The 15561-nt window shown below is 37.0% G+C and overlaps 2 protein-coding genes across 3 annotated transcripts; one reads left to right on the top strand and one right to left on the bottom strand.

Moving 5' to 3' along the window:
* The first annotated feature begins 10690 nt into the window (after positions 1 to 10690).
* On the top strand, positions 10691 to 11446 carry LOC121753573 (gibberellin-regulated protein 9-like). Its single transcript, XM_042148787.1, has 3 exons — positions 10691 to 10883; positions 10989 to 11061; positions 11136 to 11446. The coding sequence occupies exons 1-3, from the start codon at positions 10839 to 10841 to the stop codon at positions 11315 to 11317; spliced, it is 300 nt and encodes a 99-aa protein (XP_042004721.1). The 5' UTR covers positions 10691 to 10838; the 3' UTR covers positions 11318 to 11446.
* A 67-nt stretch (positions 11447 to 11513) lies between these two features.
* LOC121753572 lies at positions 11514 to 13493 on the bottom strand. 2 transcript variants are annotated; one of them, XM_042148786.1, is made up of 3 exons: positions 13356 to 13493; positions 13048 to 13143; positions 11514 to 12200 (listed from the first exon to the last, which is right to left on the bottom strand). In XM_042148786.1, the coding sequence occupies exons 2-3, from the start codon at positions 13111 to 13113 to the stop codon at positions 11616 to 11618; spliced, it is 651 nt and encodes a 216-aa protein (XP_042004720.1). In that variant the 5' UTR covers positions 13114 to 13143; positions 13356 to 13493; the 3' UTR covers positions 11514 to 11615. The 2 variants fall into 2 exon arrangements, with proteins under 2 accessions (XP_042004720.1, XP_042004719.1); XM_042148785.1 differs by having other exon boundaries at positions 13048 to 13120; positions 13356 to 13480.
* Positions 13494 to 15561: the final 2068 nt, after the last annotated feature.

The raw sequence follows: 15561 nt of genomic DNA on the forward strand, positions 1-15561 counted from the left end.
TAATTTTTTTATAAGAATACAAGAAGAAAAAATATAAGTATATTTAAAGAGGATCGACGAATCATAAGTATATTTAAAGAGGATCGACGATGATTCCACATTTACCCCCATGGTGACTCAAACCTGATGCTCTTCATCGTCACAAAATATTATGGTCTACAGTTAAATGTGTTACATAATTTTTTTTCAGCGCGAAAACCTAAAATAAAACTAAACAACAGGACCCGGATGTAAGTTGGAGTCGAAGTCAAGGTCATCCAAACTCAAAGTTGTCGTCGCTGATGGAACGTGTTGATCACCTAGGAAAATACTATCTCCATGTCGCCTCTCCAGTTCTTCGATTCGTTGTTCTTCGGTCGAAACAGTGACGTCAATTGCATTCGCCCTAGAACCTTCAGGGTTCGGCTGTGGCGGTACAGAAGCCAATAATCATGAGCAGGGACGGAGATAGCATAGGCCAAGCCACCGCTCCAGCGGGGGCTTGGCTGTCGCTGTCCTCCCAGATTCGCCTATACTATATTTGGGTTTTTTCACAGTGACCAGCCGAGTATGGAGGAAGAAGATGCAGGGGAGAGAGAGGAAAGGGGGAAAGGATAGAGGAGAGTGATAGAAATCCATGGGTTCCATCCTAAAACCAATTGGTGATAGGAGGAGGGGCCCATGAGACTTATATACTAGTTTCAGTTTTCTCTATAGGAGGAGGGGCCCATGAGACTTATATACTAGTTTCAGTTTTCTCTTGACACCGATGTGGAACAGTTATATGTTATATTTTTAGTTTCAATTGCCAACACCCTCCCTCAAACCCTTCAAGGTGAACCTTGGAGGGGTTGGACTTTTTTCTAATCGATTGGACAATCGGCCCAATTTTTTTCGATCGGTTGGACCACTTGGAGGGGTTGGACTTTTTTCTAATCGATTGGACAATCGGCCCAATTTTTTTTGATCGGTTGGACCACTTGGCCCAAATTTTTAAGTCCAGATATACTGCTGGGTCAGTCATTTTTTCGGTTTCGGCCCAGATATACTGCTGGGTCAGTTAAATTTGACCCACAGTCGGTGACCCGCTCTGATACCATGATAGAAATCCATGAGTTCCATCCTAAAACCAATTGGTGATAGAAGGAGGGGCCCATGAGACTTATATACTAGTTTCAGTTTTCTCTTGACACCGATGTGGGACAGTTATATGTTATATTTTTAGTTTCAATTGCCAACAGAGAGAGGAATAGAAAAGGACTTATAATTACTCATAGGGAACAGATCCAACGTTTATATCCCCTTTATGATTTATGTGATTAGGAGCAGTTAGATAATTTGATTTCTTATTTAGTGTGATTATTAGTTTAAGAATATATTATTACTCTTTCTATCTGTAAAATTGTTTTAAGAATCAATTATTACTAATAAAAGTATTTATTCTTCTCATATTTTATTTTCGATCTTTATGCCAATACGATTTACTAATAAATCCACAATTTACTCATATTTAATTATAAAATTAGTACTCCTTATAAAACGATTCACTATATAATAACTTTTTCTATCATTTTAATTTATATTTTCAATATTTGAAATGAGTCAAAGTAGGACAAGTAATCGCGGATGATTGGAGTACCATATTTAGGTCAAATTAATATTTTAACAACTTAATTTGTGAACTCTTAGGATATCAAGATACACTTTAATATATGAAGATATTAGTATACTTGTGTATACTAATATTTTCTTAGAATTCGCAAATAAAAAATCCTAGATACAACACTACGGGCCACTAGAAAAGGCTACTACCGGAGATTCTAAAAGCATCGCGCGTCCTACCGTACTCATCGTTAAATTTCAGCACCGGCTCATTTCAAGTTCTGGTTCCGTCCCTGATCATGAGTGAATATGAATGCAAAAAAAAATAAATCAATACGGACTATATATGTTACCTAAATATTTAACGATGAATGTAACGCCCCACTTTTCGAACCCTAATTTTGGAACCCTAAGATGTTGCATTTATTGCTTTGATTGTCACGAATTAAATGATGAACTGTTATGTGATTGATTCGATGACCTAATTTTGATTTGACCTAGTCAATTTCGTTGATTTTATGGCGTGGCTTAAATTAATTGATGTGGAATGAAATATATTGCGGTGAATTATATTTTTAAGGGGAGTAGGATTTAAGATAGAATCATAAATAATTACCTTGTCCTTTTATTGTGGAAATATTGGCCACTACCAAATTATTGGAGAGGAATTCTATTTCTTAGATTTAATTATTTGTTTTGGGATAATTATCCAAATTAAATCCTAAAGCCTAATTACCTTACTTCCTTCTTGATAAAAATCGGCCCCTATTATTTTCTTAGGGGGATTCGAACTCTCCTAATTTGTAGGAGAAGGAAATTATTCATTTTTTATTTTGATCCCTTAATTATTTCTTTCCATGTTTTAATTGGAATGTCCTAGCAAATCTTTCCCTACTCTATTTTATTAAAGATTTGGAAATTTTTCCTTGTGGGAGGAATATTTCACACGCCTACTATCATATTATTTGAGAGGATTTTTATTAATTTTCCTGCTCCGTATTATTTTATTCTGCTCCGTGAAAACACTAAATTTAAATCAAAGGCTAATTAAATAGCCATGATTTTCGAAATATCCTCCTTATTTCTCCATCAATTACACGCCAATTACCTCCATCAAATCTCCCCAAATCTCTCCCATCTTTATTGTGATTATTCTCCAATTATTCTCTAATTAATTGGGAGATATTCTATTCCCTAAACTCTATAAATAAAAGACTCCTAAACCCTACCTCAAATCACACGCCTCCCACCTCAATCACACGCCCCCTCCCTCTTCTCCACTCTCCCACACTTGTTCTTCTACTCTACTCAAGATCCTTTCGATTTTTCCAAGAGATTGTTGAAGAAACAGGGTTTTTATTCATTCCTCCCGTTTGTTTCGTCCAAGAGAGGTAAAAATCAGACCCTATTCTTCATTCCTCCCCATCTAAACATTCTTTGACTCCCTCATGCATGTAGAGAGTGTAGGGATTTCAAATCTAAGGAATTCAATCGGTGGGAATTTGTGTGTGTATGTTTGATTGCGCTTTGAATGAATTTGTTTGATGAATTAATAAATCTATGGTGAATGATGTATGATGTTATGAGAGCATGAGTATAAGGACCCTTTTGAGCATGTTTGTGTATTAAACCCATGAAAAGGTTGGTTTTGAATAAATAGGGATAAACCCTAATTCGAATATTTAAAGGCATGAAAAGCTGTAAGTTCGGATAGTATGTTCTGACATGCATTTTACCGACCAAATGAACACCGATTTGATCGATTCTTTTTCCTGAGTAAATTTCTTGATGTCTTCTATGTTGTGTGTGAATTTCAACTCATTTGGATAAAAGATGGATATTTGGTGAATTTTTAAAGTTGACTGCCCATTTCTGGCAGAAAATGTTTTCTCGACAAGTAGGTTACGTTGTCCTTTTTTGACCGACCAAAAAGGGGTATTTTGATATGAAATTTAAACTGTAAGTTAGTTGATGAGTCTACTGCATTGTGGTAAAGTTTTAGCCCCAACGGAAGTCGGGTGAAATTTTAATAATTTTTATAAAATGGTTGCGCAGTGCTGCCAGATCTCTATCTTGACAAAAACACTATGTTGTTATAAGTGAATTACTTGATTGATATATGTGATGACATGATGCGCTGTTCAAAGGGGGGGGGGAAAGGAAAAACGATAGAGACATGCATAATATTAAGTCGATGGTTGTGACTGATATGATATACTCCCTCCGTCCCGTGCTACTCGCACGTTTGCTTTTCGGCTCGTCACAAAGTCCTTACACTATTTATAATTTAAGTTAGAATTAATGCATTTAATTAATATGTTAGTTTAAGTTAAGAGCTCTTTTATTAAGTGATGTCTCATTACACCTAAAATTCTTTTTTAATTACACAAAAAAATCAATCCCAAATTTACGGCCTAAAATTGAAAGTGCGAGTAGCATGGGACGGAGGGAGTATATATTATCTAAAGGTAATAACTCGTGCGTGAAGCGTGATAACAAAGGGAAAGCAGTAGTCGAAATCTAAACGGTCGAGGTGGGCTTCTTATCTACCCTACATTTTTATGGGTTTTCTTTTACTAAAATCTTTTACGTATGACTGTGGAGCTATAAGGGTGGTTTAAAGCGATTATCATGCCGTGATTTGTTTTAACGTGCCTATCTGATGTGGCTGTTGCCACTGTTATATAAATCGAATTCGGGTCCTCGTAGGGCCGCAAACCCTACTTGGATTAGTGTACACCTATGGTAGACTGTGTGCTAGCGTACGGGCTGGCCGGTCTAGTGACCTGGTTTGCGGCCGCATTCCTTGTCATGTATTGGCAGATATGGTTGATGACGATGGGGAAAAATGACTGCGCAGTCGCTATTTTGAACAATGGAAAATATTTTGGTGCCTCGGGCCTTATAAAGCTCAAACCCCGATGGTTACCTACGAATGGCATGATAATATGTACTCTTATTTAAAATATTTTCGGCATGAGCCACTGAGTATTTTCAAAAGTACTCAGCCCTGCATATGTTTTCTCTATGTGCAGGTTGAGCAGCGACGAGCGGTTGGTGGTGTTGAGCAGGAATTAATAATAAACTATGGTCGTTTTGAAACTCCGAGTGTCGTTGTGTCTTCACACATGACGTCACTCTTCTCTTGGATGCTTCCGCTGTGATGTTTGCTTTACATACTTTTTATTTAAATTTAAAAAAAAAACTGTTTCATTTGAGATATTTGCAAACTCGTTACTTATTTTGAATAAATGCTAAACCCTTAGTCATTTACTTGTTGAACATAAATACTTTTGGTTGTTTTATTTATTAAACTTAGATTCTTGGTCAAACTCTTGTTGAAAACCCTAGTCTTCTATGTCTGTCCATTAAGCCCCTTTAAGTCGTGATCGTCCGCTATTATTAACCCTATGGGCGGTCGTGACAATGAATGTATAAAAAAATAGTCTAAATAAACTCATGAATCAAGACTATCATCTGAAAATTCTTCGCCGTCGCATTTCTGTCTTTTCATATCATCACTTTCTAAATCTTCTTCATTTCGAAGAAGATCGACCTCCGCCGCCCTCTTCATTGATACAGTCGGGGAGGCCGGAACTGGAATTGGAACTGGAGCCGGAGCTTCATAGCCGCCACTGTACGGAAGAACAGTCGAACCATCGCTAATCCTTGGATAACTCATCTCTGATTGAACAACTGGAAGTTCATAACCGCCGTAGTACGGCTGCAAAATGGAATCAAATGGAATCAGAAAGCAATTTACGTTTAAATTTGGATAAAATCGAAAAACCTTAAAAGAAAATAATGAAAAAAAGCACCTTATATGCGTCCAGCTGTAGCGGCTCATCGGATTGCTGCACAGTTGGAACACCACCGGGATTTGCAAATAGCACTTCATTTGCCTGGAACAAAAATTCCAAAAAAAAGAAAATAGATATCAATTTACATAAAGAAAACACAAGAATTTTCTTGAAAACCCTTAAAAAATACTACTAAAAGAATGAGTAAAAAAACAAATAGTACCTGATTTGCGTCCGCCAACGGCTGTGGCTTCTTCTTGATCGTTTTGGTGATCTTACAGACGACGAGGCCGGCCGCATTTGATATTCCGCTCTCCTTAACATATTCCTTGCTGAGGCAATACTCGTGCATCGTCCAGTGCCCGACATCCGCCTCGCCTGAGTGCTCGTACACGAGCATCTTGGATTGGCCGATGATGCAGCCGGTTTTGGAGTTTTGGATCTTCTTGGTGCCCGTCTGGCCGCCCCACGTGCCCTTCCCGGCTCTTCTTGAAACCCTCTTCGAATTCGAAGCTCTAAGCAGCGTAGTGAAGGCGTGGATGATCTCCTCCATCTTCGAGTGGTAAAACCTTCCACGGCAAGTTCTCGCCGTCCCATCTGAGCTTCTCTCCCTTCACCCACGGCAGCAGGTAGCCTTCCATCAGGAGCTCCCCACTTGGCTTGAACTCAATTCCGATCGGAAGCGTGTTTGCTCTCATCTCTCTCATCTCTCAATGTTTACTATTTCATCAGATGTCACACATTTATATTTTGGATAATTAATTTCTTTTTTTATTTAGATTAGTATTTTTTGTTATTTGGATAAGATCAGTATTTATCTGTATTTCCTTGTTTATTCAAATATAGAATCTATGTACATCTTGTCTTATGTATTTATGGAATCTTTGTTCTTTTCAGGTACGTTTCGACCAGAATCCCCTCATTTTTGGATATCAATTTTCCTTGTTTAGTTAGATTCTACCCTCCCCGTTTCATAGTAGTGGAGACATTTCTTTTTAACACGGAGATTAAAAAATAGGTGTGTAATATATTAAATAAAAAGATACTCCCTTCGTCTCCAAAGAATATACACTTTTGATTCAGCACGATTTTAATGCAAAATTGGTAAAATACGAGAGAAGTAGAGAGAAAAAGTAAATAAAGTATTGTTAGTGGCATAAACTTTGGTTGTCTATTATTCTAAATAAATTAAGTTAATTATTAACTCGCCAAAATGCTTCTCTTCTCTCTCCCTCTCATCCACGGACATGATCACGACACCTACTTCTTCAATCTTGTGACGAACTTGAAATAAATGTTCGAATTCTAAAGCAAACCTATCGACTTATCGAGCGAAAGTCCAACTTCGATTGTGTAACCATATTCACGTGATTCGTAAAATTCCGTGGGTAGTAAAATAATTAGTAAAATATATTTGTGTTTCCTTTTGTGTTAGTGTTTTATTTATTTACATTTATCAACTAGGGGTGTTGAAATGGATACCCGCGGGTATCAGCACTCGACGAGATGGATACCCGCACCCGATTTCACTCCAAACCCCCCACCTGATACCCGTCCCGCCAACATATCGGGTATCCCGCACCCGATTCTCAAATTCACAAATTATCTCAAGCCTCACAAATGCAGCACTCTCCTCTCCTTTCATTTTCCACACATCACAACTCATAAGTAACTCTCGGAAGCATTTGTTTCCCCGTAGCAACTTTATAGTCAAACTTACATTCTAAACATTCTTCATGTATATTAACATAATTTTTTCTGCAACCTATGCAAAAGTTTTTTCAAGTTAAAAATGAAAATACATCATCATTTTGTATAAACTAAGAAATCATACATGAATACAGAGTAAAACTGAACAATACCAGACAAAACCAACGATACAAACAAACAGAGAAGAAGGTATTCAAAGAGAGAATTTTTATTTCAGATTTTTCACAAAATCGCTGTTACATTGACTCACTCTCTCTATTTATACTACTAGCTAAGATTATCAATGGCTCACCCTTAGTCTCTCGCCCACAGCCAGCTAGCATTCACTTGCCTCTTGACGAACTAACCGCCACAAAATATATCCCAACGTCTAGTGACAGCTCATCCTCCAACGGTCACTTTCTTCCACACGATGAGCTGCTCTTTCAGATATTTCAACACCCCCCTTCAAGATGAAACATACAAACTACAAAAATTCATCTTGCTCAAGATTCTTTGTAAAAATATCTGCCAATTGCAAATCATTTTTAATGTGCATCGGTTTGATAATTCCCTCCAAGAACTTCTCCCTTACTGTGTCATAATCGATCTCAATATGCTTAGTACGTTCATGGAATACTGGATTCACACTGATGCGCATCACTGCCTTTACTATCTTAACTCCAAAGTCCTTTAGCAATGCAATAGCCCAGACTACTTCACAAGTTGCTTGAGTCATTGCTCGGTATTTGGCCTCTGCTGATGATCTTGAAATGGTGTGTTGCTTCTTAGCTTTCCAAGAAACAAGCAATAGCCAGTCATGGATCTTCGAGTATCAGGGCAGTCAGCATCCGAAAATATACTCAGTGTAGGAACAGTTTTACTCGAGTAAAAGAGCCCATGGTCTTCAGATACTTCAATATCTTCTCACTTGCCTCCCAACGCTCAATACTGACTGAGCTCGTGTACAACAAATGTTATGTCCGGTCTAGTAATGCAGAGATATAGCAGTCTGCCTATTTGCCTTGTATACTTGGATGAATCCTCCATAACATCACCTTCCTCTTGGATCCATGGGCACAGAAGAGGGTTTACAGCCGAGCAATCCTGCATCTCGTATTGCATATTTCCTTTTAGAGACCATAATGCCTTTCTCATTTCTTGCTATCTCTAGCCGAAGAAAATATTTTGGAGGTCCTAAGTCCTTGAACTTGAAGAACTGACTCAGAAACTCCTTCAAGTCCTTCATCAACTCAGGCTTGCTAGTGGCAGCCATTAAGGCATCTACATACACAACTACTACAAAGAAGACAGAATTTCATTCTTGAAGAAAAAAGAAGATCCGAGGCTGATTGTTGTAGACTCAGTGAGCTTCAAATACCACTGTCTTGAGACATGTTTCAAGCCATACAAAGATTTGTTCAGTTTGCAAACCAATCTGGGACCATTTTGACTGCCCCCTCAACAAGCAGCCCTGGAGGTATGTTCATGTAGATTTCCTCTTTCAGATCAACATATAGGAAGGCATTATTAATGTCAAGATGATACAGAGACCAACCATGAATTGCAGCAACTGGTGAGAATGTGTCAAGGAAGTCAATACCCTCAAGTTGTGTGAATCCCTTGGTTACTAACCGAGCTTTGTACCTCTCAACAGTAGCTTTAGGCTTCAGGAAGTGGAAGAATCTTCTATGTATTTGTCTTAATGAGAGCAGATAGCTCTTCTTGTATGGCTTGCTGCCACTCGCGATATTGAGCAGCCTGGGTATACGATTTTGGCTAAAAAATGGCAGTCATTGGCACAATATATTTGAGGTGAGATGGAGAGAGTTTGGAGAGAGAGAAATAAGCTAAACATATACTTTCATATCCATTCATGGGCAAAAATGATAATGGTGTTCAGATAGTTAGATAAAATAATAGTGAGATACAATATGAGATAAATAATTAAAGAATTTGCCTTGGGTGAAATTAGTAGTGAAGGCGAGATGGTTAATCATGAGATACAATATAATTTTTTGGCATTATGAAGGCATGCCAAGATACATTGGCACATGCTGAACTTTTGAGAAAAATGATGTAGTACCAAACAAAAGCTAAGATTAGTCATCACCTTTAAGTTTTTAAAACAAGTAATCATGGCAATTGAACGGGCTGTGACCTAATAAAGTCAAATACGAGACAACAATGTGTATTGCAAATCAGGCTAAACGAGAAGCCAAACTAAAACCTAAGTCGCGCGTTAGCTTTTAATTCATTTGCCTTGCACTAAAATAAATGAATTTGTACATATGTTTATATGAGCTTTGGTTTCTTTGAGTGCATTCCACTCCATGCTTAATGGTGTATGAGGGGTTTCCATACCCACTCTATTCTTCTTGACTTATTGTATAGTTTATCTGTAAATTAAAACAAATGCCATTATTTGATTAGCCCCTGCATGTGAGCACCTAAGAGATCTCCCATCACTGTGTTTGGATTTTTCTAAATTCTTAGCACTAGCATAATATTAGGAAGAGACACATAATACAGCACATGATTGAGTTTTGGAGTCGCAATTGTGTTTCATTTCAATTTTATAAACACGTGTAGTCTGCACAAAATGCTAAAGAACATCATGTACATGCGAGGTTCAAATAAAAATATTTTCTGTTGACTAACTTAAGAATTATTTTTAATCTTAAATGAGATAGTACTATGTTACAAACATACTCCCTTATTATGCTTCTAATAAGAAAAGAAAGTGGGTCCGTGGGGGTTGATCATTGGTGGTGGTGGTGGTGGTTGTTGGCAATAGATAGGGAGATTCTTTGTACTCAGCCACTGTCTCACCTCAAGTGATCAACTTCTTTCTGCATGTACCTCAAGTGATTCTTTCGGCCCGTAATTTAAAAAATATTCCCTTAGTCCCATAGAAATAGGTCATATTTTCTTTTTCGTTTGTCCCATAGAAATAGTCCATATCCATTTATGGTAAGCTTTTTCTTCTTCTCTTTTACATTATCATTTATGATCCCACCACACACTACACAATTTCAACTACTTTTTCTCCTTCTCTCTTACTTTACCAAACACATTAACTCGTGTCAACTCTAAGGGCCTATTTCTATGGGACGGAGGGAGTAATATCTACTGAGTTAATGAAGAGAGAATAAAGTAGAATATTTGTAAGACAAAATATATCTATGCCCCTAACTAGTGCTTTGGTGTGTGTATTTGTATTCACAGAAAAACTAGTTCCTCCTAGCCCGTGAAAGCGCCTCAAATCCACTAGGAACCGGCAAACTCGACAGAGTTTCAAGAATGAACGGATTGCGAAATTAACAAATCAGGAAGGCCAAGTAGACTAACTTCATAATTCAGTAGTTGAACATCACATTGTGTGTATATTTCTTATTTACCAAAATAAAACACATTTTGATCCATTTCGAATCGAATATAAGGATCAAGAAAAGAAACAAAGGGGACCATAACTCTTTGTTATCTCCAAGCCTTTCTACATGCATTTTCTTAAAGCTAAGGAATCAACAGCTGTTTCTCACAAACACTCCAAAGGCTTCATCTCCATAATAAAATGCATACTCCCAAAACTTGACACAAATTGAGAATGATTATTTTTGCTAAATCTTTTCGTACAAACACACACTGTCTGTTTTTCTCACAACCCTATCCTTACATGTGACCTTAAATAGGATAAACATTAAAGCAACTCAATCTCTATAAATAGGGTCGCTTGCTAGTAGTAACCATAATCAAGAAAGTCTAAAGATGAAGCTCCTACATTTGTTTCTCATCTTCATTCTCTTCTTTCAGGTAACTCAGTTTGAATTACTCGAATTATTAAAGAATATTTCCGCATAATCCACTGGTTTTTTCAACAATTTCCAATGATCTTCATCTGCATTGTTTTATCTCTAGGATTTTGTGGTGGAGGGTGAAGAGGGAAATCTACAAGAGCTTACGAAGAAACATCATCGGCCCCGTGCAATAAGTAACTAAACATCCTATGTTCCTATTTTCACATGTAAATGATATGCTAACTTAATGCAGAAACTTGAATGACAGATTGCAACTATGCATGCGCAAGAAGATGCAGCAAGTCGTCAAGAAAGAAAGTGTGCCATCGTGCTTGCAAGAGCTGCTGCACGACGTGCCATTGTGTCCCTCCAGGGACGTATGGCAACAAAGCCCTCTGCCCCTGCTATGCCAAGCTTAAAACACATGGAAATAAGCCCAAGTGTCCTTGAATGTGTGTCATGGAAATGAATATGTGTGATAAGGATTTCTTTCTCTACGGAATTCGTGTTTCAGATTCATGTTTTATTAAGGCTGTCACTCTGATGATTAATTTGGTAGTAATAAATTAGTTTTCAACATTCTTGATTTCATATTTTAAGTACAAGAACCACAGAAATAGAATAGGAGTACAATGCTGCGAAAATATACAAGGATCAAGGGAAATTTTGATGTATTAATACTGGTAGAATGGAATGTATAAGATGTCACAAAATCAAGGATGCCTATACAAAATGAGCATAATGGCAGTTAAAATCGAGCCCAGCAGCGTGTGCATTGTGCCACACAATCACCCTTGCAATCAATATTATAACCTAGAGCTTTCGGATTACGAAGGAGGAGGTTTCTCAATGTCTTACCTTTGATGCCCCATTGATTATCGAGAATCTGCACGTTTTCTTTGAGTTCGTTTTCCAGGTTGCATCCAAGCACCTCCGGAAATTTCTTGAGAACTTTTCCAAGATCGTCATCAGTGAGGCCTAAATCCTTTAGGTAACTTAGTATCTCATTAACAACCTCGAACTTGGGAACTTCCTTCTTTCGCTCTTCACCCCAATAAGGAGAATGAATATGACCAAATGCCTTGCCAAGAATCTTGTCTTCCTCCTCTGCACCAAAACCATATGCAGACAGCGCTTGCCTGCAAGATTCCCATGTTTTCTTGTCTTCGTCACTGAGAATCACATCTTCAGTTTGAGCAGTAGAATGCAACTCCCAGTTCTTAGATATGAAAGAGATTGCATAACGTCCCCCTCGGAGGGCACCCCATGGGGTGTAAGTGGTAAGGTTTATATTTGGAAATGGTTTGCTAGTCGTCAATGCAGCGGTATCGGGCTGCACAGCAGAAATAATAAAATGCTCCGGTCAGAAAATGGCAGAAGATATTATCGAGTCATTCAAGCAACATCTAGATATACAACTATACACATCATACGTATATTTGATAAAATATGGAACTTTCCCAACAGAATGGTTAGACTGCCAAACAGGAGCTCTAGTGATAGTGGTCAAATTAGCAGAAGCACGTGAAAATTTCCGTTGACCATACCCTTGCAATAAAAAGAGACCGGATCCTATAGCCTTTCTTGGATCTGATTTCATGGCCAAATGCATAAATTACATAGTTTTACTCACAATTTTTACAAACGTGGTACTGCCCCATGAACTACTATGAGCATAGCCACAGATAGTGTCAACCAAACGATACGCGATCATTTCTAAAATCACAATGAATCTAGTATTATTACCAAAAATGTCATTCCTTTTCCAATTGGAACACAAAGATAATTGCATATGGATGAATCTTTCTCGTCTCTCGGATTTCAGTGCACTTAAACTGCAGATTTTTAAACATTTCTTAGCTACGCGCAGCTGAAACTCATAGCTACTCTAATACATGATCTCCTATTGAGGAAAGCACAGGTAATTCAATCAGGGAACATCATGGGGAACAAGACCGGTGATTCATATTGAAGAAAGTACCCGGTAACAACGTGCCCCTAGCTACACCCGTAGAAGAACTTAGGCCGAATTCACACGATATAAGCAGAGCTTAAATTCTGATTGTAGGCATTGATTTCGACAGATCAACTTTTCCAATCAAGAAGCTGACACTATCACTATTCTCACCTCAAAACTCTGAGCAATTCAGAAAAACTGAAAAATTTAATGAAGAGCTTACATAATTACAAAACTGAGCAGTTGAATCAAATGTCAGCAGAGGAGAAGCCACGGATTTTCCCAGCATCCCTGATCTGAAAACAATGATTCACACAAACTAAAACGATGTCAATTTCCTAATCCTAACATTAATCTCATGGAAAATATAAGCAAAAATTTCACAAATCACACAAATTAATTAGCCCCAAAAGATTCATTCTTACAAAACTCAAAAGTAACACAAAAGAAAGAAAATATCGAAAAAACTTCCACGAAAGAAGCCGCCACGAAGAAGATAATTAAAGAAGTAAATGAGGAAAGAATTAGTACCGTGGCTGGATTGAAACGGCGTGTTTGTGTTGTGACAATATGAAAGAAGAGGAATTTTCTTGTTTCAGTAGATTGCACCAATTAAGGTGTCTTCTTCTCTTCCACTAAACCCAACAGCCAAAACAATTTTTCTTCTAATATTTATATTCTTTATTTAAACTCCTATGTGAATAATAACATTATAAACAAATTTGTTTTCAAAAATCATTACCAAAAAATATGATCATTAACTTTACCAAAAAAAATATGATCATTATATTTGTATTTTTATCATATCGATCGAAATTAGGTGTAATTAAAGTTGACATGACTCTGAAAAACACACGTATTGCCATAAAGGATGTACTTGCATATGTGTAACTTTTAAACAATTACTTTTAAGGTTACTTTGATTGAAAATATAATACTAGTAACTTTGTATACGTCTATTTTTATGTCAATATTTTAATGTCATGGGCTAAAACACAAAATGACAAAATTAAGAGATTGAATGGGAGATTGCAAGATAAAAAATATTGCTTATTCTTCAGCCATCCATCTATAATTTGTGATGTATAATATCATGGTACGAGGAAATTCATGCTTTTGAAAATGGGATCGGATTATCGTCACATTTGATTTGGTTGAGTGTTGTTTGGTCTGATTCAAGTTTAGAAATCGTTGTACATGTTCCGATTGCAACCATAGCTTGATGGGGCAATTTTAGAATTTATCTAAAAGTTAACTAAAAGTTTGATTTAAGTAACAAATTTTATTAAATTTTGAATTGTATGAGATAATTGTTATAATTTAATTAGCTACTTTTATAAGTTTTGGATAAACTAGAAGTCAACTAAAAAGTTGTGATTCAAATGTTAATTTTTCTAAACATACTTGCATAAACGCGTGATAAAGAAGTGATGCATGTGACATCTCAATTACTTTTGCAGGAAAATGCATGTGCCACCAAATATTATATGCGAATGCATGTGATAGACATACATGCAATAAAAGAGTGATAAAAGAAGTGATGCATGTGTGATCTCAATTACTTTTACCAAAAAATATGTGACATCAAATAATATAAGCAACGCATGTGATAGATATACAATATAATAACATACAGATGAAGAATGTGTCAATTGACCCTCACTTTTGATAGGGAGACTAACAACACCTTAAGATTGGGTTCAAAAAAGTTATTCTATTTTACAATTAAATATATATACATAAGTTTTGTCTTAGTGGGTGACCCTCTCATTGTGAAAACAACTCATTCACTTCTTCTTCAACTTCAATGCCTCTTTGAGCTCCTGTATATGGCTTCCAAATTTTTGTAGGTAATGTCATGAACACTCAACTTTATCTCTAGTCCGGTGTTATATAGGTGCTCAAAACCCCTTTTGGAGTAGTGTTTTTAAAATGTTCCCTTGTGCAAACTAACCATTTTGCTAGTAAAAAAGGAGATTCGAATAACAAGAATTATTGAGGTCGACTTTAAAAGCTAAATATATTTAATATTTTTGCATGTAGAAAAGTTGGATATTCATATTTCAAAATGAGCAAATAACTAAAAGTATATGAAGTGGAGGAAAACAGAAAGCATTTAAATGCAAATGATATAAGGACGACCGTGGGATTTTTGTGTCTGCAATCCATTTGTCTTAACTCATATTCTAATGATGGGGATTTCGAGGTATATTGAGTCATGGGAAGCCCAAAACATTTGATCATCACATGATTACTGCTTTGATTAAATGTTGGCGATCGGAAACACATACTTTTACCAATGGGTGATACCTAGTTACATTCCAAGAAGTTCGACAGATGTGGGGGTCGAAAGTGGATAGTATGGCGGTGACGAGGCCAGAGATAGGTAGAACACATGAATATTGGAGTCGATTATTCTTTGATATGCTTGGAGTGAATCTAGTAACATTGAATTGAAGACATCCGACATGCGCTTGGTTACGTTGCTAAATGAGATTGATGAGCCGTTAAGTGATGACCTCCACCTTATTGGTACTTGCAGTGGGCACGCATCTATTGCTTAATTCTGCTTGGCAGATGGAAACAGACAATAGAGTACCATTCTTCTACCTTATTTTCCGGTGCAAGCTTCACAATATAGTTGGGATAATGCAGCATTGGTCATCCGTATACCGCTTGATACGAACCCGAGTAATCAACATAAAGTGTTACATCGTATTTGAGGACCATGGAGGAG

This window comes from Salvia splendens, chromosome 11 (genome assembly GCF_004379255.2).
Source record: "Salvia splendens isolate huo1 chromosome 11, SspV2, whole genome shotgun sequence".
Taxonomy (NCBI): Eukaryota; Viridiplantae; Streptophyta; class Magnoliopsida; order Lamiales; family Lamiaceae; genus Salvia; species Salvia splendens.